At 40.2% G+C, this 26,990-nt stretch overlaps 1 protein-coding gene across 4 annotated transcripts in view; it reads right to left on the bottom strand.

Annotated features, from left to right (window-relative positions):
* DYNC1I1 (dynein cytoplasmic 1 intermediate chain 1) overlaps window positions 1–26,990 on the bottom strand; it is a 269,847-nt gene that overhangs the window by 50,991 nt on the left and 191,866 nt on the right. For all 4 annotated transcript variants that reach the window (XM_077765365.1, XM_077765363.1, XM_077765364.1 and 1 more), the window contains 4 exons: window positions 19,349–19,495; window positions 14,866–14,979; window positions 12,270–12,403; window positions 8,441–8,585 (listed from right to left, as the gene is read on the bottom strand). In XM_077765365.1, the coding sequence (XP_077621491.1) occupies window positions 8,441–8,585; window positions 12,270–12,403; window positions 14,866–14,979; window positions 19,349–19,495 (540 nt within the window). The remainder of the gene's footprint in view (window positions 1–8,440; window positions 8,586–12,269; window positions 12,404–14,865; window positions 14,980–19,348; window positions 19,496–26,990) is intronic.

Consider the following 26,990-nt stretch of genomic DNA (forward strand, 5'->3'; position numbering starts at 1 on the left):
AATGGGCGGGGGGAGGGAGGGAGGGGCTAGATGGGTGATGGGCATTAAGGAGGGCACTTGTTGGGATGAACACTGGATGTCATATATAAGTGATGAGTCACTAAATTTTACTCCTGAAACAGGTATTACACTATATGTTAACTAACTTAATTTAAATAAAATCTTGGGGGCACCTGGGTGGCTCAGTCGGTTAAACACCTGACTTTGGCTCAAGTCATGATCTCACAGTTTGTGAGTTCGAGCCCCTCATTAGGCTCTCTGCTACTGGTACGGATCGCCCTTCAGATCCTCTGTCCCCTCTCTCTCTGCCTGTCCCTCACTAGTTCTCTCTCTTTCTAAAAATAAATAAATAGACACTTAAATATGTAAGTAAGTAAGTAAATAAATAAATAAAATCTTAGGAGAAAAAAAAAGCATAATAACTAAGTCCTTCAGGGGTCTGGCTTTCCCTGCTAGCCACCACTCTGTCTCCTTCAGTTCCAGCCCCTAGACTGAAAGACAGGTCTTTGTTTTCTCTGTCTCCTGTCTTCTCTCCTTGCTTTATAACCAGCCTCAGTCTGTCTTGAGGCCAATGCCACCTTCTTCTCATCTTTTCCACACATGTATTCCTTCTCTTCCTGAAGCAGCTGTGGTTGCCACATTGCACCCTTTCCTCTTCAATGGACATTCTCTTCTTAATTTTCTCTTGGAATAATTGACTGACTATAGGTTGATCACTGCCATATCTAGATTTTTTTTTTAAGTCAGTTCTATGTCCAATGTGGTGCTTGAACTCACAGCCCTGAAATCAAAGTAGATTTTTACCCTCACTTTTAACCCTGAGTTCCACTATTTTCCATTACCTTTTAGGAATTTCCAGGTGCCTCAGCTGGAGCATTCCCTGGACTGCTAATTTTCTGCCTCCAACCTAAGCCTGCTCCTCCTCTATTTCCTAACTCAGTCACTGGCACTGGCAGTCTTTTACTCAGATGCCTAAGGCAGAAATATCAGAATCATCATTGACTTTGCTCTCAAATCAAGTCACTTGGTCATGTCTGCTTGCTTCTATCGCTTAGATGTGTTCTCCTCCACAAACTCACCGTCGCTGCCACTGCTGAAATTCTGACTTTCACCTGGATGGTCTAACTAGCCTTAAAACTGGATATCCTGTCTCTGGACTTAGCATGCTGGTGTGCAAAAGACCACAGCTTTGGGGGTCACACTTCTTTGGGTTTGAATTCCAGTTTCCCTAGGCTCTCACTGAGCACACCAGCCAAGTTATTTCAGCTCTCTTATGCCTATTTCTTCTTCTATAAAGTGGGGTAATGCATCTACTCATGAGTTTACTGTGAGTTCTTAATGGACTATGTATTGTATGTAGCATATTTAGCGCAATACCTGGCATACAGTATGACCTCAGTAAATGGTGGTCTTGCCCCACCGCCCCCAGCCCCTGCAAATTCATCTTCCATAGACAACTCCCTAACATTAAGTTTTCATTAGTTCAGTACTAAAATGACTTACCATAATTTATAAAATAAAAACAAATCTACACAATCAAGTATAGACCTATCTTTCCACATGCATCGCATGTATTTCCCGAGTGGATCCCTACCTTTTAAGCATTCAGATGAAAATGGCTTCTTACTTGTTGATTCAGCTGCTGGAATGCAGCCTTGTCCTCTGCCAGGTAAAGTGCTCCAACAGTTTCTGCTTCACTGTGAAGGAAGCCTCCCCTGACTGTGGTTTAATGATGAAATCTGGTATGATTGGGGGGTGGGGGGAGGGCGGGCAAAGCAAGTGTACTTTACTCCTTTCTTCCTGCATGCTGTCCTCACTAAAATTTGCAAAAATTAGCATTCTGTTCAGAATTCTAGGCTCCTTTTTTTTTTTTTAATATCTCTCCTCCTCCTTCTTGCTAAATTCTCATAGCACTGTCTAGAAATCTCTGTTAGTACTTGCTTTACCTGAAGCAACCACTCAGTGCTCTCCCCCTTTCTAGATGTTTCCACCATGCTCTCCGTGTCTCTCATTCCATGATGAGCTCATTTGCCTCCATCTTCAGGCTTTTCATGGAAAGCTCCCGTTGCTGTCTGTCTTAGGGGAACCCCCACCTTCTTCCATAAGCTCACCACCACCCCTACTGTGTCCTCCAGGAGAAAGTGTTCATTACCGGATATTCTATTTCAGAAGAGGGAAAGGGTCATCTTCCTATTTGCTCTCCAGGGTGTAGATGTCTCGTAAAGTCTGGTTTCTTTTAAGCTCAGGCCATGTCTCTTTATCATCCCTTACTTTTTCTGATCTCTCTTCCTATCTCACTGGAAACTTTAGCACTGGGATCACTGTGTCCTTTTCTATCCCAGTCAGACCCCCTCAGTTCCAGTGGACTTCACACCTGCTTGACTTCAGTTATAATATGACCACACCCTGGAGCTTTTATTTTGTTTTGTTTTTATCACTTGGAATTATTTTCATGGAAAATCTATTATTTTATCTATTATTTTCAGCTGTACATTACTAAATCCAAACATCCACTTTGTAACAATAATCTCTTATTTTACTAATTCTCTTACTCAGTTCCTTCTTTCATACCTATTCTTTGATCTTCTAGGGGCTTCCAACCCCTTGCTCTTCCACTTTCTCCTGTTTTCACTTCCTTTCAGCTCCAGAGCACAGAATCCTTAGCCTCTAACATCCAACATGCTCTTGTCCTTATTTCCAATCCCATGTTCTATTGTCTTGCCATCGCATTCTGGGAAATCTTTAGCCCTGGATCGAACTAAGTGCCCCCCTCCTGCATACCCATAACTCTGCTGCTGATTTCTCTTGGAAGAACTTGGCCCTGAAGATCAATGCCACTAGAACTAGAACTACACTGCCCAGAGTCCATCTTTGGTTCCTTAATCAGCTCTTTCTCTTCTCTCTCATGACCAGCTGCAACCTGTTCCCTTCAGATCCTCGGCTTCCCACTCAGCAGACTACTTCACCTCATGATTCACTGAGGAAACAGGATCATATGAGACTTCCTTCTGCATTTGTTCACCACACCCACACTTTTGTGTATATTCATCTCCTTCCTTTCCTGTTCCTTTGTTACAACAGAAGACATGTCACTGCCCAGATTTCGACCTTACCCTCTGCCCTTGCTATGCATTTCATTTACTCCAACACCTTCAGGGTCCTTTCTCTGTCTTACACTTACAGGTTTTCTATTCTTTCTTTGCTGGCTATTCTACAACAGCAACAGGAGCCTCTGTGATCTTTAAAAAAAAAAAAAAAGAAAAAAGAAGGAAAACTCTCTCTCTACCTCCCATCTTCTTCTCCTTATAGCCAAATTTCTTGATTTTATTTCATTGCTTCCTTGCTTTCCACTCACTACTTAACTCCTTGTTATTTGTGTACCATCCTCAACATGGTAGTGGAACTGTATTTGCTGTGGGCACAGTGAGGCTCCTAAATACAGTGGATGTATTTCAGTTCTGATGATACTTCCATGAAGTATTTGTTACTGTTGGCTACTCCCTTCTCTTAAGTGTTTTTTTTTTTTTAGTTTTTTTTTATTATAGAAGATTTCAAATGTATTCAGAAATAGAGTATCAATATCCAGCTTCAATACTTATCAATACATGCACAATTTTATTCATCTATATCCACATGCTCTACCTTCTCAACTGATTATTTTGAAGCAAATCTCTTACATCATGTGATTTCTTTTGTAAGATTTCAGTGTGCATCTCTAAAAGCTAAAACCACTTAAGATGATCCAAATATAATGATCACATCTAAAAATAATAATTCATAAATATCACCAAATATATAGTCAACTCTCCCATTTTCCGAATAGCTTTCCAATTTTTTCAAAGGTTTGCTTGTCTGGATCAAGATCTATCACAATTCGTATTTTAAGATTGGTTGAAATGGCTCAAGTATTGTTCGGTTCTATTTTGTTCTGAAACCTAATTTCTACCTCCATTTCTTTTATTTTCTTTGAAAAAAAAAAAGTTTTTGTTTCAGAAATGAGATTGGCTGTGGCATGGATTTCTCCACGGCCTTGATTGACTGCTTCCGTCCCTGTGTATTATTTAACATTTAGCATCTTTATCGGTCCTCTTGCCTCTAAATTCAGAGCTTTGGGGGATGGATAGGATCTGAATTTTATTTGAGGGACAAGCCCACTTCAAAAGTAATATTGTATACTTCCATAACTATGAAAGTTGTTTCTATTTTTATATGTTATCAGCAAAACTCATTACTTATTATCATCAGGGGTTCCAAAATGGTGATATTCAAATCCTTTTTCCCTCTATTAGCTGGAATATTTTTAGAAGGAAAAACATCCCCTCATAAATTATTTAGTCACCCTAAAGTACAAATCATACAGAAAAGACAGAATAAATGTTTAAATCTTTCAGAACAAGTCATTAATTCTTTCCTTAGTTTCCGAAATATTGAATTGGCTTCCCTAAAATTCTCCAAACATGACTAAAGAAGTTTTTTCCCCTCCTTAAAATATTATTATGAACTCATGAATCTATTACCCTTATTGATATTCTTTGGCTAGCAGAGGCTTATTCAAGTTGGCTTCTAAGACCTTTGACAAGAAATATGCAGTGTTTGGTAGCTTCCTTGATTTCTATTCTGATGGAATATTCTGACCTCATTTTATGCATTTCCTGCTCTAGATCTAGAATCAGTCATTTCTTTTAGGAGCTCTGGTTTCTTTAGTGAAACCAGTATTTAAAGAGGACAATCTGGACATCAGGAGTGTCACTGCTATCGAATCGGTCATTGTTTCTGGACCTTTTTGGTAAATAGAACTGTGAATATGTACTTTTTAGATTTAAAGGATGGGGCACCTGGGTCGCTCAGTCAGTTAAGCATCCGACTTAAGCTCAGGTCATGATCTCATGGTTTGTGGGTTTGAGCCCCACATCAGACTGTGCAGTCAGCTCAGAGCCTAGAGCCTGCTTCAGATTCTGTGTCTCACTGTCTCTCCGCCCCTCCCAACTCATGCTCTGTCCCTTTCTGTCTATCAAAAATAAATAACCATAAAAAATTAAAAAAAAATAAAGGTAGGAAACAATCCATAAAACTAAGAGGCAACTGATGGAATGGGAAAAGATAGTTGCAAATGATATATCAGATAAAGGGTTAATATCCAAAATCTATAAGGAACTCACCAAACTCCACACCTGAAAAACAAACAATCCAGTGNAAAAAAGTAAGTTAAAAAAATAAAATAAGTCTATTTGGAACCAAAAAATAAATAAATAAATAAATAAAGGTAACACGTACCATAAGTCCTAACTGACATGCAACTTGAATTCAGTATTACTGCAGAGGGTTTTCTCAAATCATGCATTTGTATCTCCTTTCAACCCAGCTGCTATCACTCTTCAGTGACACAAATGCAACCATTTCATTTATCTCATGATACAAACACAATGGTATCAGTAACAATACAACCACCAGCAATGTGAGTATGAAAAGTAGTTAAAATTTTTCATTGAGTTCCCTTTATCCTTAAAACTTATCTTTTTGGGGCTGTAGAGTCAAAATACATGATTTTAAAGTCACTTAGAATCATTCCATACTGTAAGGGTTTGCCTCCATTTGAACCACAAAAAGGTTGATTCATCTCATGTTACTTCACATTTTTTAGGAACCACTTTTAGAATTTATTTTATTTTGTTTTGTAACTATGTAAGATATTTACATCATTCCCAAACCAAAGGTACACAGTATATTAAAAAAAAAAAGTATGGTTATTCTCTTTGTTTCTTTCAGCTTCCTGCCTCCAACTAAGTAATAATTTTGTGTATACATGTCTATCATTCCAACATTCTAAAAATATTTAAATATTAAACAATGGCAATGTACTATTTCTACTTTTCTCCACCTTGCTATTCTCATTTAAAAATATATCCTAGAGGGGCACCTGGGTGGCTCAGTCAGTTAAGCGTCCGACATCGGCTCAGGTCATGATCTCACTGTTCGTGGGTTCCAGCCCCGTGTCGGGCTCTGTGCTGACAGCCAGCTCAGAGCCTGGAGCCTGTTTCGGCTTCTGTATCTCCCTCTCTCTCTGACCTTCCCTTGCTCACGCTCTCTCTCTCTTTCTCTCAGAAATAAATAAAACATTCAAAAAATATATATCCTAGACATCACTCCATAATAGTATGAAGAAACTTGCATTTCTTCCTCCCCTTGACTGGTTCTGTCTTGTGTGGATGCTCACTACTTTTGATTTGTCCTGAGCCCTACTGATGGACTCTTGGGTCTTTTCTCATCTTTGGCTATTGGAAGTAGTCTTTCAATGAATCTTCTTCAGATGTTTTTTTTCTTATTTTTGCTAGTATACCTTTAGCATAGATTCCTGGAAGCAGGAATTGCTCTGACTATGAGCAAATATGCATGGCGAATTATTTTTATATGTTTCCAAATCCTTTTCTCCAGTGTTGTGCCATTTTGCATTTGCACCAGCCATGTATGAGAATGGCTGATTCTTTCTGTCTTATCACAGATTATATTGCTTTTGGATTTTTGTCAGTATGATAGTTGAAAAGAAGTTTCTTAACTTGGTTTAAATTTGAATTTTTCTTATAGGTGAGTTGTTTTCCCTCAGTTGAGGCCAATCCTGTCCTCTTCACAGAGCCCTTCTCTATTCATACCCAGGAAGCCACCCACACACTCAAAAATTATAATCCCCTCCACCATTTCTTGGATTGGAGCTTTTTTTTTTAAAAAAATTTCTTTTTTAGCATTTATTTATTTTTTGAGAGACAGAGAGATAAGCATGAGCAGGTTAGGTGCAGAGAGAGAAAGAGAGAGAAAGAGATTCACAGATTCCAAAGCAGGCTCCAGGCTCTGAGCTGTCAGCATAGAGTCTAACGTGGGGCTCGAGCTCATGAACTGCGAGATCATGACCTGAGCCGAAGCTGGATGTTTAACAGACTGAGCAACCCAGGCACCCCAAGAGTTGGTGCTCCTTTAATCTTCTTTTCTAGTTCCATTTCTCTTGTTTGTTTCCTATATAGTCCTGGTTTTCTGGATCTACTCTTAACATTTCTTTTTTTTTTTTAAGTTTATTTATTTATTTTGAAAGAAAGAGAGAGAGAGATTGAGCATGTAAGTGGAGGGAGAGGCAGAGAAAGAGAATCTAGAGAAAGCTCTGCGCTGTCAGCATGGAGCCCTATGCAGGGCTTGAACTCACAAACCATGAGATCATGACCTGAGCCAAAATCAAGAGTCAGACGCTTAACTGACTGAGCCACCCAGGTGCCCTGTTACTCTTAACATTTCTTTTAAAATATACTCCTTGGACTCTAATAATGATGCTATTCTTTTTTTTTTTTTTTTTTTTTAATGTTTGTTTATCTTTGAATGAGAGAGTACAGCTGCACAAGCAGGAGGGGGCAGAGAGAGAGAGACAGAGGATCTGAAGCGGGCTCTCTGTCTCAATCAATGCAGGGCTTGAACCCACGAACTCTGGGATCATGAACTGAGCCGGTCAGAAGCCTAACTGCCTGAGCCACCCAGTCGCTCTGTGATTGCTATTCTGACTGCTACTAAGTGCGTACCTGCAGCTGAGAGGTCTCCCTCTGCTTCAGTCCCACACATCAAGCTGTCTGATGGAAATCATGAATCATGCCTCCCAGGCACCTTCGTTTTAACCTGCACAATGCCCTTCGCCGACACGCCCTTCCTCTGGTGTCTCCGTTCAGTGAATTCAGTGATATATAAGCACAAATCGCCAGTTGCTCTAGTCATAACTTGGGATTTTTCCTGATGACGCCCCCTCTCACCATCCTTGTATCAAATCAGTCACCAGTTTCTGTTGCCTTTACCTTATAAACAGTTCTCAAATCCATCTATTTCCCTCCACCCAGAACTACTGGTTTACACTGCTGTCATTTATGCCCTGGACTACTGTACCTTTCCTTCAGGTGGTCTTTCCTTTCTTGGCTCTCAAACGTTGTCAGAATTGCCTTTGAAAGCACAACTAATATAGTGCCATTTGCTAGCTTAAAAGCCACTGAGGGCTCAAAAAACAAAACAAAACAAAACAAAACAAAACCCAAACCCCTGAACCGAAATACCAATTCTCAAGTCAGATTTCTATAAGTACACATGTAGGTAAGTCAGCGCTTACAGAATCAACACTAAACCGCTCCAAGAGGGTCACCTCTGGGGAGGGGCCTGGGAGGCAGCACGGGAGGGGACGTTGTGGGCGGGATTAGTGTTAGTAAAGAAGGCCTTCCATTTTATTATTATTTGAATTGTTGGAATTTTCCACATTTAGAATGTTTTCAAGCATTACTTAGATATTTTAAAATAAATAAAAAGGACCAAGAAAGTGAACCTTCGGCTCTGAGGCAGACTGTGCTCACCAGCAGGCTGTGAACAATAACGCTGTCCTCTTTGACTATGTATGACCTGAGAACTTAAATCAGGGTATTCTTACCTTTGTGGTCCACAGTTTGACGGTCCAGTCAAATGATGATGTGACAAACAGGTGTGAAAAGTCGATCGGGCCCACAGCCATGTGGCAGTTAATTCCAGTCACTGGCCCTTGGTGACCTTCGAAGACCTCACCGATACCTGCTTTGCTGCACGAAGACCACACATGAGTAGAATTTCAGTGACCTTTGCAAAGCCGCAATTGCTTAAAAAAAAAACAAAAAACTTGCCTCTGCATGATTACTTCTCTGTAATTTAAAAGAACAACCATAAACCACCAAAAATGAAACCACTTTCACAGTTATCTTGAGAGAAATAAAACGCTAGTCTATTTTTGATGATTAAAAAATAATATCAAACAATATAATCTCTTTAACCTTCACAATTTAATACCAAATCTTGTCATTTAAAAGTCCTTTTTTTAGAAGTTCCTCGAATCCTATCGTTGGTATAGCACAACAATGGAAAACATACATACTTGGGTCTCAGAAGCTTTCATATTTTATTTAATAAAACTATTCTGTTCTTCTGATGACATTTGGCACACATTCTGTTTTAACTCCTTTTGGGAACCCCATTGGCTACAAAACTCCGCATATCCTTGTATTCCTTTATTTATCTTCTCAAGAAAATTTCTTTTTTTTTTTTAACATAAGCTTTTTGTACTATTAATGTTTTTTTTTTTACAAATAGTTTATTGTCAAATTGGTTTCCATATAACACCCAGTGCTCATCCCCACAAGTGCCCCCCTCCGTGCCCATCCTCCCCTCCCCTCCCCACATCCATCAGTCCTCAGTTTTTGTCAGCATTCAAGAGTCTCTCATGGTTTGCCTCCCTCCCTTTCCCCCACCATTTCCCCCTTTCTTCTCCCCCATGGTCCTTTCTTAAATGAAGTAGACATGTCTGAAAAGCTACTACTTCGTGGAACCCCTTGTCCATCCCAATATGATATGCATAACTTCAATGTGATACTTCGAAAATAATGTTTTTGCTAAAACAAGTTTTCAAGGCTGTGAAATATCACTTCCATAAAGGCTGGTGCCTGGTTTTTCTTGCTGTCAAGTGTTTGGCATATAGTAAGTGCTCAATAAATATTTGTTGAAAGAAACCATAAAGGAAAATAGACAACCTTAGGCTTCCTGCCCCCCTCCCCCGCCAAGAAACACATTTGAGAAGTAGTAAGATACATTTTGAAAGTTATCCGAGGACGCATGAGGCTTATTTAACTAAGCTGGGATTATTTCCAGCCCCCTGTTATCACACAGTAGTCTGCACATAATCATACCCAATTAAAAAATATACCAGAAATGCTGGATTTTAAAAAGCCATGTGCATGAGGTTATAACTATGACAAATACTTAGGGATTGTGGAATCTAAATATTATGTCACAAAGAGCGAAATGAATTAAGTTATTAAAACATTTGGGTTTCTGGAGCGCCAGTAAATGTCAGTGTGCTTGGCAAAATCTGAAATTGTGAGAAAATGTTGCAGTGCGTGTTCCATGTAACGGGCACTCAAAACTGATTCCCAGTGAAACTGCTAACAGCAGTTCCACACGTGATCATTTAAACTGTTCTAAAGAACATGAGGAACTGATCTTTGAAGTGGCCCCTGGTGAGACTCCACTTGCTCTTAACAGCATCCTGAAAGAGTTTATAGGGTGCAAAATGAGGACTTTATTTAATTTATGGAAGTGGATTTTCACCTTCTCTATGTTAGGTGAAAAATAGAAATCGCTCACCACTCCCCCATAGCCCTATGTGACCCATTTCAAATTGCTATGAAGCCAAATTCCTGCGATTTTACAACTTTATTAAGATCTGTAGTTTATATTTCAAAAGGATGGACCAATGTAGGAAGCAAAATCAAGCTTGTGGTAAAAAGATTTGTGTTTTTTACCTTGGGTATCCTTCTTTGGAATTATGCTACATATTCTGATGGTGCTTAAAAAGGACAACAGCCACAGAACAAAAATGTTCATCATGTAAAACAGTATTCACATTAGAGAAACTAAAAAAGAAAAAAAAAATCTGGAAGTTCTCCATAACTATGTTCTGTAGCCTTCACAGATAATTAAGGTCCTGGATTAGGTCACTGGAACCTATATGCCTGTTGATTCTAATCCATGTGGAGATAGACTTGTGACTCCATGACTCCACTACACTCCCTGTGCCTCTCTCAGCCACGTATGACATTCTCCCTGTAGGGAAGATATTTGTGCATTTGCCTTTCCCACCATCATCACTTTCTTGAAGGCAGAAACCGGGTTTAAATAATGTCTGTGTTCCTGGCAGCACCGAGCAATGTGCTTTGTTCAAAGTAGGTGTGTGGCGAATGTTTGCATGAATGAACAACTTTATCAGATCTTTTTATGCTCTCATAAAACCTTAATGCATGGTTTTTGTCAGTTTTATGGGCATGGAACCATGAGGCATATCTTCCTACTCATCTTTAAATCATGTGAGCAGGGGAAATACCGCTCGTTGCTAGGTGTAGACCCGTAGGAGAGACACAGCTCATATTGTGTGAATGGAAGAATCACATCGCTTATTGCTTCTACAAATCACAAAAACATAGGAGTATAAAATTGGAACAATTTCTGATTTTTCATTAAATCTAAATAGCCTGGGCTGAGTAGAAGAGATGAAAAATCAATTGAATTAGAACTCCTAAAGTGAAAGAAAATTAAGCACCAGGGTGAACACAGCAAACCTTTCAAGAGATGGCGAGGCCACTCATTAAGCCTTGCATGCAATTTTACAATAATTCTAATTATTGGATTCTACTTCATCCTGATGGTTTTCCAGGGGCATTCGCCAATCTCTCAATCAAGGCCGAATTCTTATCACCATTCCAGCCTCCCTGATCGGGAGGAAGAGCCCCAAGGCTTCTCTCTATATTATTTGAGGATTGTCATTTCCCTATTCCCCATAAAGATTTTTAGCTCCTCGTGTACCATGTGTCAGGCCCCGGGCAGAAAATCAATGATGAAATGGAAATAGTTTAGTAAGAGGAAGACGGCAAATGAATGGTTGAAATAAAATGCAACTAATGCTATTGTAGAAGCACGTAGAAAGATATACAAAATAGCAAACCTATCTTACAGCCTATGGCCCCATCTCATTTATTCTACCTAAATGTTCTCTATAGTACTTATCATCTTAAGCCACAGATTTCCTTGTGTATTAGTTTATTGTCTTTCACCCTCAATCAGAATATGAACTCCACTTCTGTTTTGTTCCTTACCGCATCCTCATAATGTAAATGTGCAGGGCACATGGAAGGTTCTTAGCAAGAATTCCTTGAAAACATGAATGAAAAAAAGGAATGAAAATTCTATGAAACCATAGAGGAGGGAACGGTTTGGTCTGCTTAAGAGAGTCAGGAGAGGCTTCAGTGTGGAAGGGCCTCTGGCTCTTGAAGTCTGAGGAGTTAACCAGGCCAAGAAGAGAAGTGCCAGACCCGATGGAAGAGATGGAGTGTGCGAACACATGAAGATGTGTGGGATAGGCAATATTTGGGGACTGTCATCCCTGACCGGTGAGTGGCTGGTGCCTGAAGGCCGAGGCTTGCAAGGAGCAGGCACTCACGGCTCTTAGATTATATGCTAAGAAGCTTGGATTCTTTTCCTCAGGGCCTGTGAACCATCCAAGGCTTACCATGGCTAATGACCCAAGCAGATGGATGCTATAAGGTAATAGAAACTCGAGGTGTGCTTTGTATGTCTGCAGACATCGCCTTTCTCATACCGCAAGGTGGTTATAATCTAGAATGCGATAACAGACTTCCGGAAATGAGAAACACGTCATCAGTAAGGAAACACAAAATCACCTTCCATGACGGCAGGCCGTGTAGACGGTACCCTCCTCACTGCCAACCACGAAGTTATTGACGTCTCCGGTCGGGAAAGCCATTCCGGTAACAGCCACAGGCTTGGACTTATTGTACACCAGCTCCATGCTCTCCTACCGAAACACGGCGCGGTTATACTCCTTCTGTCAACTCCTTGCCATGCCAAAGATAGCACGGAAAAATCATTTGGCTAAGTCGTCTGTTTGCTTTTCACACAGCGTTACAAAAGACCCCGGCTGCGCCAGAAACCACGCTTTACTGCCCCTGACATTCATGCTTCTGTGTGTCTCTGGTTTCGGGCCGGCTGGATCTCATCAGCGTGTGCTGCTGCTTCTTAAGTCAGGCAGAGATGACAGGTGAGAATTTCAAAACTAATGGTGCAGAAACTAAAGATAATACTGTAATGGTTACACTTGTCAGCCCCAGGCTTTAATAAAACACACAATACCCTTGTATTTACAAACATTTTCAAAATCAATTGTTCGTGAGAATACACGTGTATTAATATCAGATGTACTAAGCACATTTGTCAAAGCAGGAGTGTGTGTCCTCCACGGACTAAAACCAGAAAGTTGTCACTCAAGTCATTAAAAACAGATTTCGAAGGGGACATGATTTCATGAAGGGCAGCTATTGGGTGTATAGGCTCTAGGTCGACAGAGAACGGTATTTAAAGAAGTCTTTAAAATAGCAAATGAAAGCTTTTATTTTATCTAGGATTATTATTTTCAAAATCAGGAATCAGTGTATCTTAAGAGACATTCTGCTGAATTAAGTTAATGACAGTGAAGAGTAATTAAGTGTAACCAACATCCCCAAATATTTTTGGTTATTTACATCAAAACAACCTACTTTGTGTACCTGAAGCAGTTTTAAAAAATCATTCCAGGGGATCATGTCATTATAGTTGCTAGGGAGTTTAGTCTTTTTGTGCAAATGACTAAGCCAGGCTGTCTTAGCCAAGGAGTCCAGAAATAGGTCTGGGTAGCACAGATCATGTGGTCATGTGACATGCTCACAGTACATGAGATCCACACTCATAGCGAGTGCATCAGTGAGGGGACATTATGACAATATAGAAAACAGAGCCATCCAGTGGTCTCCTCCATTACTAAAATTAGCGGCGGGAAAGGCACAGTCTCTCAGTCACCCACTTGGAGCACAGAAGGACCGAGGCGACTACTGGAAGCTGTCTACCTGTCTTCCACGGACATGCCATGAAGCTTTCAATCTCTGTACAGGGCCGGGAGCTGTAGGCATGCGAAAATTAATAAGAACAATTTTGTAGCCCATGTAGGACTGGTTTTAACTTAAACAAACATACGTTTGATCAGCCAAATGAGCAACTAAAAATTCCTAACTAGAGGGTTCACTCTTATATCTGTTTGTAATCTCCATGCTTTTAAAAGCAAATAACATATTGCTGAGAATTTTAAGACAAAGCTATAAAATACCCACACACAACTCCCAACTTGTATAATGGTAATGCTCAGTCAGAATAGATGAACTGAAATAGTAAGGAGCTTATTAGCTCTCTTCCCCCACCCCAAATTATAAAAGGAATTTACTTGGTCTTAATATTCTCCACATCTGTATTTTTGGAGACTTATGGGAGGTTGTTTATGGTTTCCACATTTCCTCATGTGTCTTGAAACTCCAATGTCCTCGAAAATTGGGACATAGACATTCTAGGGTCGTCATTCCAGGAAAGGGAAGAGGGATGTTAAAATTGAGAATTATCGCCTAGATATGTTTATAATTTTCTTGATGTTTCCTCACATTTTTGTCAAGGTCTCTAACAGTAAACTCTTCTCTGTGTTTTTAGTTGGAGGACAATGAAATACTATTTTTTCCACAAAGAAATGTGGACAGAGTGTGTCTATGCATGTGTTGATGTGTGCATGCATGAATCTTGTATACACAGATACAGTCTGAGAGTTCATTTTGATGCCTCCCTGCAGTGGTCTCTTGTCCTTGTGCTTCTTTGTTTGGTTTCCATGACTCTAATCAGTAGTGGTTTGGACATTTTGGAACATTTTCATTTTCAACTCTCATTTGTTGAGCAAGGAATGGCAGGAGCCATCCTAACAAGCATTCCGACGGAGAAAACAGATGGTTGGATGCATTCTTCATACACAGCCATCTAGGCTAAGGATGCAAGCAAGGGCTTGGGTCTCTGTTTTGTGGGGATACCTTTCCTCCAAGGCAAGTGCCCTTAAGGGATTGCTCTGTTGAGCTCCAACTTCGTTCGCATTTGTTTAATAATGCTGTAGGGTAAGTACAATTCATACCACAGGCAACTTCTATAATTACTATGCTTTAAAATGGATTATTTCATTTTCACTTGAAACTGACCTAAGGATTAATGTATTACAATAATTACATGATTTGTGGTAAAGGAAATGGGTTTTGGCTTCAGGAGGAGACTGCTGAAAGCATGCCCCACTCTTTCAAGTGCATCCATTGGTTTTAGCTCCCATAGGATGTGAGGGTTTGGCTTTTAGGAACTATGTTCCATTAGGCAAGTGTCTCTTTTAGCCAGGATGCTCTTATGTGTAGGGGAAAACAAACCCACCTGTGGAGTTGAGAGCATGTCCAGGCTCCAGGAACACATTTTACCATCAGTAGAGACAGTGATGAGGTTGTGAGCATTCTGGGTCCCAACAACATTTACACAGTACACGGGATGCTGCAGAAACATAAACATGGAGGATCAGATGCCAATCCAAGAGGAAGTGCTTACACTGAAGTGTCAAACACATTACTCTAAAACAAGGATTAAAAAGTGACATAACAATAATACACGCCTCGGGTCATTTGCCACTTTCGATTCGGACCTGATTTCTTTCTAAAAGCTCTGGCATCAACACGTAGTAGCGGAAATTCTTACCAAGCTTCACCTTGCTCAGTCAGAGGCAGTCCAACGGAGCTGAAGGAAGCTGCGGCAAATGATGATTGATGGGGCAGAAGCAGCACATAGTTTGGCTTCTAAGCTAACCATGAGTGATGAAAAAAGACAGCTTTCAAAAGAGTAGAACTATTGACTTTTGGAAGGAATATGCGTTACTAAATCTGGAGTTTAATGCATTCTAGTCACCGTGCCAAACATTTGTTAACATTCTTTATAAAAACTGGTTAATATTCATCAGCCTCTTTAATTTGAGGGGGAGATATTGGTGGCAGGACTTGCTGGCACAGTGCACCTCATGATAACATTAGGTTCTTTTATGTTACTGCAAAATCTAGGATAATGATAGATTTCTTTTTTTTTAAATTTTTTAATGTTTTATTTAGTTCTGAGAGAGAGAGAGAGAGAGCATGAGCAGGGGAGGGTCAGAGAGAGAAGGAGACACAGAATCTGAAGCAGGCTCCAGGCTCTGAGCTAGCCGTCAGCACAGAGCCCAATGCGGGGCTCGAACCTACGAACCGTGAGATCATGACCCGAGCCGAAGTTGGATGCTTAACTGACTGAGCCACCCAGATGCCCCTAGATTTATTTTTTAAAATATCCTCTGGGCTACGACTGAGGCTTTGAATTGGCCAGGGTCTTGATAAAAGTCACTTATACATCCCAGGAATCATAAGCAAATGCTCTCACCTCCTATCATAATGCTAGCAGGCAATCCCCACTCTGTAGAATCCTAAATGTAGGCTAAAATCATTTGCAGCTGCACATTAAATACTAAATGGAAGGTTAGCATAAGCAGAACCTAGCAGTAATGTGGGTTAGATTTCAGGCAGCTTAGCCATCATGGGCCAAGCCACAACTTAGTTGGTGCCTCTCTGTGCAAATAGCTGACGGTCTAAGTCTTACCCTTGATGAGTTACTGTCCATAATACCTAGCCACAATGACAATGAAACAATCTTTAATATTGGAAAGTTGATATTATATAAAGGATGGTTCCCAAACTATGATTATCATATAAACTCCTGGTCAGAAGGAGCCATAATAATACTCATCGAGGGCAGCTACTCATCTGCCCCCACCGAGAGGTGGGCTCCAAAGTCTGCTGAAACACCTTTCTCGAGGGTAAGCAACTTTTTGCACTGATTCCCGGGGAGTTCTTCTTTCTACCCTTGGGGATAAAGAAAGCTCAAGGAGATACTTTAGTTCAGTGTCCTCTGGGATCCTACAGATAAAGTCCAAACAGTATTTATAGATTGTTGTTTTCTCACCCTCCCTTCTAGTCTTATCTAACTCAGACTAATCATCGCCAATTCCTCCAAGGGTTCTTGAGTACCTGGCTTTCAGACTTTCAATACCCTCCTCATCCTGGTCACTCTCTTTTGAGTATATTATATTTTGTCTGAGCTCCTCTTACAGTGAAGTTCTGAGAATGAAGCACAACTGTCGACCTATATTCTAGCCAACAGACTATAGAAATCTAGGGAGTGTTGAATTGTCACCTCTCACATGATAAAAAATACACGGGTGTTAATGCATGCTAAGATTACATGTGCTTTTTTGGCAACTGCATCATCACCTCTTTCACCCATGCTGATGGAGAGCCAATTAAATAAACCCCTGGGTCTTTTCCACACCATGTTCGGGCAGCAACTTTCAATCAGCCGTAGTGGATGTGGACAGTGCTGAGTATGGCAGGGATCTGAAAGTCAGTGTTATCCTGATCAGGTCTCTACATTTCAAGAGGACTGACTGGTTGTGGGACTGTGGACAATGGTTTTTCCCAAGCCTCCAGTATGTGTAAAACCTGCAGCAGTGAGCATTCAAACGCAAGGCCCACGCCACACAGCGTTCAAGTCAACTGGGAGAATGGATGAAACAAATTCTCACCTAAAAACAGCAGACCGAAGAATGGGAAGGCCAGGTCCAAACACCATTAGGAATCTGAAATCCACCTAGTGTGTTTCAGCAAGAGTCCAATGGGGTTTCTTTGTTAACCACCAAGCATCAACACAAAGCACCAAAATCCTGATGGATTGGGACTCCTAAGGGTGCATATAAGAGGGAAATGAAGGCATCTAGAAGAATGTATAGAGCCAAATGCCTGGAGAAAGAATGTGCATGGCAGCCCCTCCCTGGCTTTAATCAGTACTACTGGCCCGTGCTTTCATGAGTAATAAAACTTGGCTTAAAAGAAAAGAGAGAGATGTAAAGAAACCAGAACAGAAGTAGACACGTGGGCATGCCTACACATACACACACAACTCTATTTAATGCAAAGAAAAAAAGCAATGCTACAGCTCATTTTTCCAGGATAGACCGCCAGATTGTTTTTATTTATTTAAGGAATAAACTTACTGTGTGGCAGAAGGGTTTTGCTTTAATTAGGATTTCCTGTTGTCCCAAATGCATATGTGTGGTGGGTGTGAAAGGAAATTAGTAATCTGTGGCAGGCCTCTTTTTCCTTAACCACTTTTGATCCTGGTACCAATCAGCCAGGCATTAGTGGAAGTTGAAAGGCAGTCACAAAATTAACTGTGCCCTTTTAGCTATGGATTCAACAAAATGCAGCAAAAGAGAGAAAAAAGTTTTTGTTTCAAACAGAAAGATGTTACTGTTTGATAACTAATATTATTTAAATTTTTTAAAATGTTTATTTATTTTAAGAGAGAGAGAGAGAGAGAGAGAGCTTGCACAAGTAGGGGAGGGTCAGAGAAAGAGAGAGAGAAGCCAAAGCAGGCTCTGTGCTGTCAGCACACAGCCCGATGCTGGGCTCCAACTCATGAACAGTGAGATCATCACCTGAGCTGAAAACAAGAGTCACCAACTTAACTGATTGAGCCACCCAAGTGCCCGATAATAATAGTATTTTAGCTGTGATGATCATATCCTAAGTTACTTGAAAAAGAAAGCTTAACTCTTTGGAAGAGCTCCTGGATTTGGATTTTCCCCAAAAGCTTATTGCTCTAACAGTTGGATTTATATTTGAAATTTCACAGGATAGGCTCATAAACACACCAGATAGGCACACATAGCCAGGAAGCGGTTTCATGCTACTTGAGCAAACACCTGCATCAAGCCGTCTTCTCTTGGGTCACAATTTTCTGTTATTAGTTTGGAGAAACAGGGTAGGCAAAAGCAATTTTCCAAGACTCCCAAGAACTAGTTTCACCTGCATGTGTCTCAGGCCCAAGTCAATCAGAATTAGGGCTGACTTGGTATTTGTCACTTCCCATTGTCAATCTTACAGGAATGGAAGAATTTTCCTTTCCATGGTCTTAGCTAAAGCAGCTCCAGTCTTTTTTTTTAAAGCTAGAATGGTTTTGAGGCCAGCTGATGAAACAAATGAGGCGACCACATTAAGGAAATTGAAACAATAGTAGAGCTGTATTCTTGGGCATAATTTGGGCATTTCAGAGAAAGAACATCAGTTACTCTGAATGTCAAGACAGCAAGGATTGATGGAGACATGCCTGTCTTCTCATTCCTCCTAACAACTGCTAAACACACCTGTCATTCTTTTTAAGGAAATGACAGAGTAGTTGTCTTATGAACACTATACTGAACCTCTTCTGCTAAATTGTGGGTAATGGTTTTGAGATGTTGACTTTTAACCTGAGGGATTATATTGTCACTGTAGACTTTACCATTGAGACTTACAACCATGCATTCCAGAATTTAAAGTCATAGCACTCTGTCGAATCACAAATGGAAAAGGACGGTTGGCAAAAGTCCTGTATGCCATCCCTCGACATGAAATGCTTACTCCTCAGGGTCCATTTGAAAATACAAGTTTCCACACCACACTGTTATGTGAAGGGTTACTTTACAACAATTTCACCTCTGCCTCTTCCAAAGTTTCTCCTTGTGTTCTTTTGTAGTTTCAATCCATCCTCACCTCACCAGTTGTCTTTGGATCCAAAGAGGTCCTTTGTATGTGCTGAAACTTGTAGATCATTAAGAGATTTCTCCAAACCCAGTGCTTCCTTCATCCACTTTTCACACAGCTTTATTTTGGTCTCTCAGGTTACAATTACTGTACATCACATACACTCCAGGTTGGAGTTACTGACTGACTGCGTTCGTACTTCCATCGGTCATCCCCTTACAGGGCTTGGGTGGCTGACAGGGAAGTGACAAAAGCTGACTTACAGTGTGTGCAGCAGCTGACAAGGGTGTCCTCTGCACTGGTGTCCTTCGATGACTGCGATTATCCCACAGGACGATCTGGCCTGAGTAAGTCCCACCAACCACCAAGTTGGGATGGAAACGAGCGAAGCACACTGACATCACAGAGGACTGGGAGGAGAGAGGGGAGAAACGTGTACTGTGAAATGATTGGAGGAGGCTGGTTTCTTCCTGAAGAGAAAACAGTTCATCACATCAACTCAACACATCCTGGAAAACATAAAGCAGTTGGTAAATGCATAGTTAGTGGAATATTTTGTACCTAAATACAGACTTTTTTTCTTGAGAAGGTCGGTCAATGGTTACCCCTTGAAACTTGAAATTTGATGTCCTGGCCATGTCTTCAAATAGGCATAAAACCTGTCTTATGTGCATCCTTGTTTTGTGGTATGTAAAGTGTGGTTTGAGGACATTTCCCTTTTATCAATAAAATTGCATCAGAACTAACATGGGTTCCCCACTAAAGTCTTTATTACAAGGTAATTCTTTACTGTGAAGGCCTGGCTACATCAAATTATACTATATACAGTGTCGGCAAGGCCTCAAGGACTTTGAGACGCGGTGCTTTTTTTTGTTTTTGGCTTAATGTAGACTTCTAGGAAGTATACTGACCTCAGACTGATCAACTTGTTGCTCCCTAAATTCCCTCGCCTCCCATGGGCATTCTCCTGACCTTGATCCTGCCCACTTCAGACAATTCCTAATGTTTTTCTTTGTCTATTTTAACAAAGTCAGAAGTAGATTTCAGTCCAACTCTACCAGGGTCTGTCATAGCACCACGAATGTGGTTTCTGAAATTCCACAAAAGACTACTGGGCACTACATTTTATAGGAAATTACTTAGGACCAGGATAAACCTAAATCAGAAAAGTTGGCTGTTTCATATTTGCTAAAAAGTCCATTTTGATTCCCGTAGTGCTTCCATGTTTGTACTTATTTATATGTGGAAGCAATTGTTTTTAAGAAATACATTTCATTCTTCCAATTAAATTCAATGAATGACCTTATGAATAAGAAAGACACTGTGTCAGGCAAAATGGGGATACAAAGGCAGTCACTGCCCTCAATAAACTTGTGCCCTGATAAAGGAAACTAAAAAACATGTGTGCTGATGGCCAGAACTGCATATGCTGCTAGTTGATATGTGGTCCAAACCTTCATAAGAAATAGAAAATGGTGTCTCTTTGCATAGACATAGCCATGTGGGGGAAGTGCCTGTCTTGGCTAGTGGAGAGTGAGGTGGATCTTTGTCTTCACTTGTCCCTTGGGTTTGACATCCTTGCACAATTTGCACACACAAGTAGCAGCCTTGAATGTGATGCGTGCCATGACTAAATCACAGCAGCATATGTGTCTTTGTGTGTGTGTGTGTGTGCGCGTGTAGGGGGAGTGGGGAAGATTAGCTAGGAGAGGGGAGAAAAGAGGAGAGTGGAAAGAGTAGATGGTTTAAGAGACCTCATGAATGGGAATGGATCACCCCTTGAAGTACAGGTGGACTGCTCAGCACGTGGAGAGGAAAAGAAGCAGGTGCTCCTGAGAGATGGGATAACAGGAAAAAAGATGAGAGGCACCAAAACAGAGGCTGGTGAACATCCCACAGTCTGGTTTGGCTGGGAAGGAGCTTGCACGGAAGAGGCAGATGGTAGGGAATGTGGCTTAAGAGGTTCCCCAGGCCACACAAGAGAAGGCCTTGAATGGCAGGCACTATTTGGAATTTTTTCCACAGGCAATAGTGAGAAATCACAGCATTCTGAGGAAAAATGGGAGAGGATCAAAGATTGTAACTGAAAAATCAGCAAAGTAGAAAAGTGAATGAAAAAAAATTATGATCTCTTCCTGACTGGGAGGCTAAACATCCATTTCTAAAAAGATTAGATCTACTATCAGCCTAAATCTTCCTTGTCTGAAACAGCCTCAGATACACAGAGGTAGAATAAAGAATGCAGACTATTCTTCAATGTCATGTTTTCCTAGTTTGAATGATTTTCAGTTCCAATTCCTTGAACAAGATTAGATGGAGAACATGCTTGTGCCCCAATCTGGTTTTCATAAAGTTCAAGAATAACTCTCAATAATGATACTGAATTAAAGAAAAAGAAAATAATGCTGGTCAGCTTCTTGTTTTACACATCCCACAGAAACGATTCTTAGTTTTCAACTGATGAAATTCTTATGTTGCTTGAGCTATGTTGGAAACATTTTCTTTAAAGCTTCAGAAAGACTTAAAATTATCCAGGTGGTATCAACAATCGAATTTACCAAAGCTCCAATCAATATGGATAAAGGAATGTCATTAAATTAGAAAAATCCAGAATTCAACCACTTGATTGCTTCTGTGTTTCAGTTAATTCCCGGCAAATACTGTTCCAAACTTTGAACAGTTTGTTAAAAGACTAAACTAGAGAAAAATAAACAGTGGGCGTACTTCTATGAAACTGAAACACACTGTTGTCAATCATCTAAAATCCAACCTCACAAAGTGAGAATGCTTTCTAATTCCTATTTTTTCATTCATTTGTTTTTCTTTCATTCATTCCTTCATTCTTTCATTCATCAAACACAGTGTCCACTAAGTACTAATGAAACCATTTCAAACATTTTTAAAAGTGGCACAAGTCCCCAGTCTGGAAATCAGAATTCTACTTGCAGTTGATAAAAAGTCAAATTCATGCTAAAGAAAGAGTCACAATCCCTTAGAGCCCCAGAGTTCTGCTACCAGAGTCTACTTTGTTTTGCTGCAAATCAATCTTTACAACATCTCCATGAGGAAAAAGAGTAGGCACACTTATTTTTGTATTTGGAAGATGAGAAGTGGAGGAGTAGTTATGTGATTCTCAATTTCACTTACGTTTTAAGCTCCATACATTAATTACAATATGCATTATAAGGATTATAGAATATAAAGGTTCAAAACAGATCTCCAGGGTATGCCACATTTGACATATTATCATTCATATGGAAACACTAAGGCAGTATGATCTCAATTATCTAGATGTAAAGTTTAAAATTTAGTCATTTCTTGAGATGTTTTTAAGTACCCCAATGTTTGATGTAATGGTGACAAACATTTGGATGATTGACTGAACTTTTTATTTTTCAGCCAAATATTTATGTTCTGTCAGTCACATGGGAACAGTCCCTTAATTGCAGAGAAAGCTCTTCTTCTAATTTGGAAAGTCTGCATCAACCCGTAGGAGTAAAGTCTTGGAAAAACCCCTGTGATCTCCTGCTGTTCATATAGCTCCTGATCTACTTGTTGTCACCAATTGTCTTGAAATTTATTGTCTGTCAGCATAAAGAGCAAAGGACGATTTCATCCCGTCAGTTATATCAATTTGGTAAAGGGTAAAAACAGCATTCCAGAAGCATTGACTGACATTATTAAAGTATGTGGGGTTTCTTGTTGTTCTCATTTGCACACTACATTTTCTGAAGACATACTGTATGGAAAACAACATTGATAATATTAATATTACTTTAAAAATATCATCACTTTCATAGGCATTTAAACTTTTGTAATTAATTCAGTTATTCAGGGTCATAATAAAGCATCATTAAATTATGTGATTAATACAATTTAGGCAAGCAAACTTAATTGGAAACAAAAAGCTTCCCTACCTTGTTATTCTTAACTTTTTAAGACTATGTAGCTGTATAGATGTTTTTGGAGTTTTTAATTTTTTACTTATTTTGTTTTATTCTTTAAAATATAAGAGCCTTAGATTTATTTTGAGGAACAGGGTATGGCCTTTAAACATTCAAATCAAGTAGTTTACACGAGTGGAAAAATAATGATAAAGTTGATGAGAATTTCTGGATAATGTTAATGTCTAATCAGTGTAAGTTTTTCTGAGACCATGTCGAATGTTTTTATAAGGCTAGTGATTTCATCGATACGGCTCAGAAAGATGATTAACTAGTTACTAGTACATTAAAAACTTGATATAAAACCGGTGAGTGTGGCCTGCTATGTTCCAACACAGGTAACACAGAGACAGTATTACATGAGGAGCCACCGTATGCAAGAGGGCATGCACCACATTTTGATTATTTCCATATTATGGTTCCATCAAATCAGGACAAGCAAGATTTCGAGACTATGTTTTAAGGATCATGGCATCTCTAGTGAGAGTTTCTGGTGTCCTATGCAGATATGGCAGCCCAGATGCTCCTGAGGGAACTTTATTTTTTAATCTTGAGCAGACCGCATGGTTACTGACCGTCCCTACAAAGGCAGCCCTCCCCTATCCCTATCCCCACACGTCCACTTGCACACGAGCTGACCCACTAACCAGGATTCCACACCCTCATCATCTATTTCAAGAAAAGGCAGTTTATGCTTCCCATTCACAGGGTGAATTCGGAGATGAGACGGGTGGAGACGTCACTTTCAACGTCTCCCTTCGCTCACTGCACACACCGCATTCAATTGCAGTCAGCTCCAGCCCCTCCTGCAGCGGCTGTGGGGGCTGTTTTCTATTTTATAGAGCTAATCCTGGCCAGTTGAGGGTCGGTACTTCCCCTTAACCACAGACCCAGATGCCCAGGGCAAACAGCCTCTGGTCATTGCCGGTTGGGCAGCTTGCTCCTTATGTTCACATTTGATACGGTTGCCCGGAGTCCTTTTGTGTATGGCACCCTGCCCACTCCCCAGCCACTGTGCCTGGGTGGGAGGGAAAGGGGTCCTGCATTCAAAAGCATCTCCTATTTCAAGTACCATCTCTTCTGGGGAGAGGTTGGTCCCAAGAGGGAATGGCCATATTGTTGCCATATGCTCTTTAATGGTGGCTGACATTTTATTTGCCGAAAAGTAAATGCTTAACTGTCAGAGGGCTGTGAGGCAGACAGATCAGATGCTCTGGCTACTAGTGAGCTAGAATATATTTCTGCAAGTGCCTAAGAAACCCACAATGATATTTCTTTTGTTAATGGAAACACATGTAATTAGAGAACACTGCTATCGAAAGCCCCCCATACAGGCAATCATGTAGCACCAGGCATCTGACAATGTGGAAGGTGTGAAGGTGGTAAAGACATGAGTCATGAGTCGGGCACTTAACTTTAACTGAAATGAAGGAAAGGGGCTCTTTTTCTTTCAGAGCTTTCTTTTCTTTTGTCTAAGTCTCTATCCCAGGGTGTACAGGTCATTCTTCTAAACTCGAAAGGTAACATTCTACAGAAAGTCATCAACCCATCAGTAATGGAAGTGCCCAGGAGCAACGACTGAGTGAGCTTGCTTGCCACCTCTTGACTCAGTTTATATGGAAAAAAAAAAGAAAGAAAGAAAGCCGGTGATTGTAATATTTGATTTTCCAAAGATTAGAAACTGCTCATAATGATCATCTTTCCTATAATCCCTTGGGATTTTCATACCTTTCAGTAGTGAGACAAAGTGACAGACCTGGACTGTGCTGAGAATACAAAAGTTGGTGTACAAACCACAATAAGATGCTCATGAGGATGGCTATGATTTAAAAACGTTTGCATGTCAATTACACCTCAGTAAAGCTGGGAATGGAGGAACAAAAGGAGAGGGAAAATACCAAGCACTGGTGAGGATATGGAGAAATGGGACCACTCACACAATGCCAATAGGAATGTAACATAAGGCAGCCACTCTAGACAACATACTGGCAGTTTCTGAACAAGTTAAACATAGAGTAACATCTGATCCAGCAATTCCACTCCTCGGTCTACACCCAAGATAACTGAAAACATCTGACAACACAGAAACTTGTACATGCCTGTTCACAGCAGCATTATTTATGATAGCCAAACAGTGGAAATAACCCAAACATCCATCAACTGAGGCATAGATGAACAAAATGTGGTAAATCCATACCATGGAATATTATTCATAAATAAAAAGAAACACAGTACTGATACCTGCTATAACACAGATGAAACTTGAAAGCCTTATGCTAAGTGAGACAAGTCACAAAAGGCCACATGTTGTATGATTCCACTTATATGAAATGTCCAGAATAGGCCAATCCACAGGGGCAGAAAGCAGATCAGTGGTTGCTTCACATGGAGGCCAGGGGGACAATGGGGAATGACTACTAATGGGCATAAGGTTTATTTTGAGGGTGATATAAACATCCTGGAATTACACAGTGCTGATGGCTGCACAACTTGGGGAACACACTGAAAAAAACCCCCACTGAATTCTACATGTTAAGAGGGTAAATTTTATCTCAATTTTTTAGAAAGTTAGTATGCAGACACCTTCTGATTTGATGGAGCTTACCAACCTTATTTCTTATCTCAGGACAGCTGTATGGACTATTTTGATCGTTCTTTCCTCAAACAAAATTATTCGATTTTTTTTTATTTCCCCTTGAACATCTCTCTCAATTTCTGCTCTTTGAGAAGCACTGAGGGTGGAAAGGGAGGGTTGACACACTTGCGGTCCCTAGAGCTGACCTCCTGCTCTGACACCTACTAGCTGTGTGAATCCTCTAAGCCTTAATTTTTGTTTTTTGCACATTTTTAAATTATTTATTTATTTTAAAAGACTGTGGTGAAATACGCATAAAATTTATCATGCTAACCACTTAAAACTTTTTATGTGTATTATGTTTATTTATTTTTGAGAGAGAGAGAGAGAATGAGTTCGGGGCGGGGGGCGGTAGAGAGAGAGGGAAACACAGAGACAGGCTCCAGGGTCCGAGTTGTCAGCACAGAGTTCAACACAGGGCTCAAACTCATGAACCAGAAGATCATGACCTAAGCCGAAGTCAGACACTCACCTGACTGAGCCACCCAGCCAACCCTCATGTTAACCATTTTTAAGTGTACAGCTCAGTGACATTAAGTATGTCCACGCTCTTATGCAACTGTCACTCCCATCCATTTCAGAACATTTTCATCTCCCTCAACTGTTACTCCATGTCATGTCCACTAAACACTAATGCCTCATTCCTCTTCTCAACTTTTAGCAACCACCATTCTACTTTGTTTCTGTGAATCTGACTACTCTAGAAAACTCATATACATGGAATGGTGTAGTATTTATCCTTTGGTGACTGGTTTATCTCACTCAGTAATAAGTGTTACTACATTCATGTTGTAGCAGGTACCAGAATTCCCTTCCTTTTTTAAAGCTGACTAATATTTCCTTGTATGTTTATACCCCATTTTGTTTATCTGTTTATCTGTCAGTGGGCATTAGGGATTGCTTCCACATTTTGACTATTGTGAATAACGTTACTGTGAATATGGGTGTATGTACAAATATTTCTTCAGGATTCTGCTTTCGGTTATTTGGGGTATATACTTTTAAGTGGAATTGCTGGATCATATTCTATTTTTAATTTTTTAAACTGTCATACTGTTTTCTACAGTGGCTACATCATTTTACATTCCTACCAGCCATGCACAAAGGTTCTGATTCCTCCACATCCTTGATGCCCCTTGTCATTTTCTACTTTTGTTCTATTTTGTGTTTTATAGTAGCCAACCTAATGGAAGCCTGAATTCTCAGTTCATCACAGGAGAATGATAGTTCTTGTCCTGCCTACATGCAGGTCACTTTCTTTGCCTCTCTTCCCTGGGGCTGTTGGAAGATTTGAATTTAGTAATGCAGTTTAAAGACTAATAAACA

Source organism: Crocuta crocuta, unplaced genomic scaffold, assembly GCF_008692635.1.
Source record: "Crocuta crocuta isolate KB4526 unplaced genomic scaffold, BGI_CrCroc_1.0 scaffold14, whole genome shotgun sequence".
In the NCBI taxonomy this organism is placed as follows: Eukaryota; Metazoa; Chordata; class Mammalia; order Carnivora; family Hyaenidae; genus Crocuta; species Crocuta crocuta.